Source organism: Ruditapes philippinarum, unplaced genomic scaffold (assembly GCF_026571515.1).
Source record: "Ruditapes philippinarum isolate M1 unplaced genomic scaffold, ASM2657151v2 ctg5583_1_1_1_1, whole genome shotgun sequence".
Classification (NCBI taxonomy): Eukaryota; Metazoa; Mollusca; class Bivalvia; order Venerida; family Veneridae; genus Ruditapes; species Ruditapes philippinarum.
This window is the reverse complement of record NW_026860484.1, coordinates 14,075-20,809: the sequence shown is the minus strand read 5'-3', so window position 1 is coordinate 20,809 and position 6,735 is coordinate 14,075. Positions and strand designations below refer to the sequence as shown.

Here is a 6,735-nt window from a genome sequence, read left to right as displayed (position 1 = left end):
AATTCTGAGACAACTGAATGTTCTGGCATGTCACCTCCTATATAATAGATTCTTGAACTCACTTATCTAGAGCATTGTGAACCTCGGAATATTTGAAGATGAGTCTGTGCCCCCATGTCACGAATTAAATACGTTCGTACGTATTACGACATAGTCCAGATGTGACTGATTTAATCACGTAAGTTCGATATCTAATATAATACTAACATAGTCTCATCATTACGATGTTCATTTTGTGCGTGTTTCTTAACGTCAAGTTTGCTATACTCCAAATCTAATCATTTATATTTTTTTACGTTTTATTAGATAATGTTCATCGTGCGCATGTCTGCTTATATCTGTTTTATACCAAAAAGAAAAAAATACTCTATTATATGCTAAAGCGAACTTGCCCCTGATTTACAAATACTCTTAAAATAAAATAATTATATTATCGAAATATTTGTTCGTTTTCATCCGATATTACAACACATATCTTTCAAAACAACATATTAATTGTACAACTCTATGCTACATAGACAGATAACTAAATTAAAGAGGTTTAAACATGTTATTTCGTTTTAATGACGTTCTAAGCAAATTTTAGCAACACTATATAGCATTTGTCACGAAATGTGCACTTAACATCAATATTTAGTTTGAATCTGTGACGTATAGGATAGAATTTTGCAGTAAGAGGGCACATATCAAGTAAAGGCTTCTGTTATATTTACAAAATATACAATAATTGACATATAAAAGTCTCATTTGTTAAAACACTGTTCGTTGATTCAACGAACAGTGTTTTAACAAATGAGACTTTTATACGACGTTGAAGGATACAAAAATACCAATATTAGCACAATTGCACAAAAATTTACAATATAGAAGTATCAAGGCTTTATTCTTAAATATATGTTGGCAATATGCCAATATGTATATAGGTTTTATAAACATTACGTACATATATTAATGCAGTCAAATGGCCAAGAAGAACGATATAACAAACATGTGTACTTTAGTAACATTATTTGGTACAAATACAAATACGCGAAAGGAGTTATTTTCATTTTGACAATAAATATTTCAAATAGTTCATTTTATTGTATATGACATCCTTCAAACAAGGATGTGCAAAAGTGAAACAAACTAAAAAATAATTATGTATATGATTATGAATATAGATATTTGCAGCGTTAGGGCAAAATATGTTTTTAGTTTTTAAAAAAAAATAGTATTTCGTAAGTCATGTTATGTTAATTTCACAAATAAAGTGAAATTCATCTTCTATAATGAGTTTCTAACTTACAAAAAAAAAACAAGATCGAACTCTTGTTGAGTCGTGCAATTCTGAAAACTTTTTTAAACGAAAACATCATTTACCCTTTGCTTAACTTCACCGATATTGATAGCCATGCATCATTTAAACCAAACGATTGAATCAAATCTCTAACATGTCTACGTAACCTATTCTGTGTACAATAAATCATAAACTATTCTGACATACGTAACATTTTAAATTGTTCAAGTTTTTGTCAGTACTTTAAAAATATGACAAGAAATGCGACATTCAATGATTGCAGCTATAGCAATACTTAAAATATCTTTACATATCAATTTTATTCTCTTTTCTCTTCTTTCACAAAATTATTCTGAGTTTGCACTCGAACTCCCATCAGCTTTTTACAAAAGTGAAAATGTACCTTTTTCTCCAACAATTTACCCTTCTTACCATATTGAAAAAAAAATAAAAACATAAATTATCTATACCTTGATATATACAGTACAATTTTTTCGAGAATAAATGTGGTTGCAAACATAGCTATTACATAAAACCCTCTTTATACATCTATAAATATGTGATTTGTATTGTTCTTGGATTATCAGGTAATTCATATATCCATCTGCCAAATCGACCTCGATGAACTCTTTTCTCAAATATATATTAGATGTGTAGATTTTTATGAATGTTATATAAGATGCAAATAATACAAGATAAAATGTGGGTTACATTTCGCCATAAAGGTAATTCAATCAAGTTTAATTGACGTCGACCTAAGCGTAGCTCCTACCATGTTTTCAATGTAATTTAATCAAATTTAAGGGCAAAGCTCAATCAATTAAAAGCATAATAAAATGCATCACTTTCTTTTTTTCATTTGATGAGTCATTTAAATTGATTCATTGTTATTCATCAATTTAATCAAACGAAATTATAAAGTAACTCTATGCGCTATTATATGTACTCTTAAAACTGACTTAATATGAGTGGGACATTGGTTTCTTACCAATTTTTTTTGAATAAAAAATAACTATATCATTTATTTCAAAGGAACATTAAAACAATTTGAAACATATAAATGATTGATAAATATTGAATACTTTGCTAGAAAGTCGGGCACGCCTTTAACTTTCTTTTTCTACAAAGAGTAAGGGTTTAAAACTCAAACATTCACTTTGTACATGTATACCGACATTGTATGTAGCATTTTTCGTAAAAAGTGTGATATAATAAATCAACTTATACATAACCATGCCACAAACATGGTAAAATGACTCCTGATCATATAAAATTCTTAATAAAATCAACCCTAATTTGTATTATCTAATTATCTATCTTCATAACCGAATCAAAGCTACCAGAAACATATTAAATTAAGTATGATAGAGTTTCAATGAGCTTTTAGTATGAAATATATTTCCAAAAATTATGTATTTGGTACTCTTTGAAGTTTAAATTTTATATCGACACTTTGATCCTCTATATGAATTCTCACTTTAATTCCATCATCTGACGAAGATGATGATGAAGATCCATTTACTGTGTTGAGATATTTTGTTACCAAAACTTTGTTTGCATTGTTTCCATTACAAGGGTATTCAACACGAACTCTTTTTGGATAGTTGCGCGCACCTGCCTCGTCTAATTGGCCAAGAACAATTTTATTTGTCAATGTCAACCGGTTACTTCGTTGGCTGGTTAAAGAACGCGTACTCCGAAATGTTTCTAAAGTGGATGGTCTTTTGTACAGAGACTTGAAAGCAAAACAGTTTCTTAGACTAGCTGTCCTGCAAAAAATCCGAAGGGCATTTCTAAACTTTGAAGACACGAAATTGTACACAACTGGATTCAGTGCATGGTTTGTATAAAACATGAGTCTTGTAGAATATAAAATTAATAGAAACTTTTCGAGACCAAGATTCCAAATGACATTTTTATCTTCAAAAGAGAACCACAAAACTGCCACGCGAAAAGGTAAATGACAGATGAAAAAAATCAATATAAGAGATGCTATTGTATTCAGTATTTTATGTTGTTTATGTTTTCTTTCTCGTCTATTTTCATGGATGAAAGCGTCAAACTTTCTAGTTGATTTAAGGACACAACACAAATGGCAGTTTAGGAACAGCATCACCGAGCAAGGAAGTAAAAAGAAGAGTATAGCAAGACCAACGACGTACATCTTATGCCAGCTTTTGACGATTGGATTTCGACATACCTGAAATTCAGCATATATTATTTAGCAATGCTTGTATATTATCAAAATCTACAAAAACAAACTCCGTAAGCTTATTTTTGCTGTATCCATGTTTCGAAATAGTTATGGTATTATATGTTATTTCTATACTTGCTCTACTATAACAGTTAAAGATAATGACGTACAATATCGCTTAAAATTCTGACTTTACGTAAGAAAAAGACTCACCTGTATTGGTGTTCCGTCATAAAATACTGACGGTCTTAAAACAGCAATAAATAACCATGGTACACTTGACACTATAGATATAGCCCAGACAATTAAAATTCTCCTCCACACTTTAACAGAATTCTCACCAACGCCCTAAGGAGAAAAAAGCAGTGCATTCATAATCAGTTAAAACAGTTCAACCATCCATTATAAATTGTATAAAAGATAATTACGTTTTATTTTTCAATATCTTTTTTTCTCATGCATTACAATTGGTGAATGTGGAATCAAGAGGCCATCATAGCCCTAGATCGCTCATCTGTCTATAAAAAAAATATGGATTATTGGGACCAATTGTGACTATAGTGTCGTGATTATAGTGTCGTAACAATTTTAAGTTTTCTGCTATACAATGTTACACAGAAATGTCTAATTTCTCGTCCTGCATTTTTAGAGCGAATCTATTTAAATTAAAGTGACTCTCGGCGAGGGCCCAATTTTGACCTACTGGTCATGATTTGAGTAAGCTTGGTACAGGTCCTCCAGACAATCTTTCACAACAAGTAACTTAGCTCAAATTACATAAGTTTGGAAGGAGAAATTATGTAAATGTTTTCCTTTATGATACTATGTAAACTTAAAGGCGACAAGTGAGCTAAACAACGAAATCATCAATGTTTAAAATAAAGCAAAACAAAATTTTACCTTTTGTTTCAAAGTTAACACTAAAACGTCAAACGATTAAGTTAAAACAATGATAAAAGTTTCTTAGATTTGATTGAGGATAGATTACTTAACTAAATATTGTCATACACTTTACCTTTAGAGGATAGCAGACAACTCGGTATCTTTCTAAACTGATTGCCAAAATAGTTAACACTGAGGCATTGGCGATAGTATTCTCCAGAAATGGCACTGTTTTACCTGTATAAAATACAACAATAAATATATCGACACTGTACATTTACACGTACAATTCGTAAGTTAAAAAATAAGTCAGTTAATATATACCGAACCTGGTTTTAATAAATAAATGAGCCGCGTCTCGACAAAACATAATGGGTATGCGACTAGCATGGATCCAGACCAGCCTGCGCATCCGCGCAGTCTGATCAGGATCCATGCTGTTCGCTTACAAACCCTATAACAAGTGGAGAAACTGATTGCGAACAGCATGGATCCTGATCAGACTGCATGGATGCGCAGGCTGGCCTGGATCCATGCTGGTTGCAAACCCATTATGTTGGTTTTGTCGTGACGAGGCTCAAATATGGTAATCTACAAAGAACTGCCCTCTAAAATTATCTCAAACTGTTTCTAATAGTCAGAATTCCGTAAGAGAAATGACAAAAGTTTTATTGTTTAATTTGATCCGTTCAAATGTTATTATAATAACTGCAGCATGTAAACGTATCAAATTGAAGGCATTGTTAATGACAAGGCAATCCCCAGCGCCGACCTACCAGAAATTGAAGACATAAAATATATCATCACTGAATTTGATTAAAAATATTAAAATAGCAATTTAATCACGCCAGAGGCGTATGCCTGTTTACAGCATTTTTTAAGGAATTAACAATTATAGTCATAAGTAGATGAATATTATTCATAAAATCATTGTGAAGATATTTAGTAGTTTTTATATTTCTATTTAATTTCATAATTGAATATTTCAGCCTTAATTGATAAGCGACTACTTAATTAAATCCCAGTACGACATTATAGAATTAGATGTAAAAAAATCAAATAAAACATGTTAATGAGTTATATATAACGAAAATAAACGAGGTTTAGAGAAAATTAATGATACAGTTTTCTGTATTTGGAATACAAAAAGAAATAAATGGAGCGATAACGGAACAGAAAGAGTGATTTAGTTTTCTAAAATATTCAGTGTTTAAAAGCATAGCTGGCATCGATACCACATTGTTGTTTAAGCAGTTTATATGTGTATATGGTAAAGTGTTATGAAATACGTTGGTACATTTGCAAAAAAAAGTAAAGAGAACTTCTTGTCTCTGCTTCAATCTGGTATTCCTGGTACCATGTAGAAATGATTTTAAAACTATGTGCCTTAAAAATAAACTTAGATTTTATGAAATAAGTAAATAATAACAATTCAATAACTATTTTACATGTAATGAATGACTGATTGTGCAGTATTTATCACCATATCTATATTGTGTGATTAACGCATTAAAGGCTTTTTGCATAATTTGCACATTTATTTGGTTATTAACGTTACTTAAAAGTGTCGTTTGCAATTCTTTGTTCAATTAAAAACATTTTTTAAAACATTTTAAAGTTTTAATGAGAATTAACATGAATCTTGAAACATTTGCTTTAAATATGAGCCGCGTCATGACAAAACCAACATAATGGGTTTGCAAAAACATGGATCCAGACCAGCCTGCGCATCCGCGCAGTCTGATCAGGATCCATGCTTTTCGCTATCAGTTTCTCTACTTGTAAAAGGGTGTGTAAGCGAACAGCATGGATCCTGATCAGACTGCGCGGATGCGCAGGCTGGTCTGGATTCATGCTAGTCGCAAACCCATTATGTTGGTTTTGTCACGGCGCGGTCCATATAAATAAAAGAGAGGGTACAGAGTGAAATACACTAAAACATAATGATGTTATTCTATAGCAATTGTTACCTTTTATTAAACACATTACAATTTTATAGCTAAATTCTTAAGTATGTTTATGTTTATATGCATTCAATTTTAAAAAAGACTAAAAGACACATTTAGATCAAGTATGTTGATTTAACCATTTACTTACACATAAATTCTCCAAAGTACCAAACTTCTTTTGTAAAAATATCCGCAAGAGCTGTTGGCATACAATCATAAGTATGACCATTCACGTCAGCAATACACAAAAATTTTCAGCAATCTATTTTATTAAACCTGTTGTTTTCATTTTTAACGACTTTGAAATTTAATTGACAGGCTTATCCCAAGAATAATTACCGACAACGCCAACCAAAACATATCATAAACCAAATACAGAATGCGTCCCTAGCAGTAAAAACAATAATAACTTGGAGTTTCGTATAGTGTCA

The 6,735-nt window shown here is 31.1% G+C and overlaps 1 protein-coding gene across 1 annotated transcript; it reads right to left on the bottom strand.

The window, feature by feature from the left end:
- Nucleotides 1-978: 978 nt before the first annotated feature.
- LOC132760273 (growth hormone secretagogue receptor type 1-like) lies at nt 979-6,513 on the bottom strand. The gene is made up of 4 exons (XM_060752225.1): nt 6,453-6,513; nt 4,489-4,592; nt 3,687-3,821; nt 979-3,479 (listed from the first exon to the last, which is right to left on the bottom strand). Exons 1-4 carry the CDS (start codon nt 6,511-6,513, stop codon nt 2,688-2,690), a joined length of 1,092 nt encoding a protein of 363 aa, XP_060608208.1. The 3' UTR covers nt 979-2,687.
- Between the last annotated feature and the right edge of the window lie 222 nt (nt 6,514-6,735).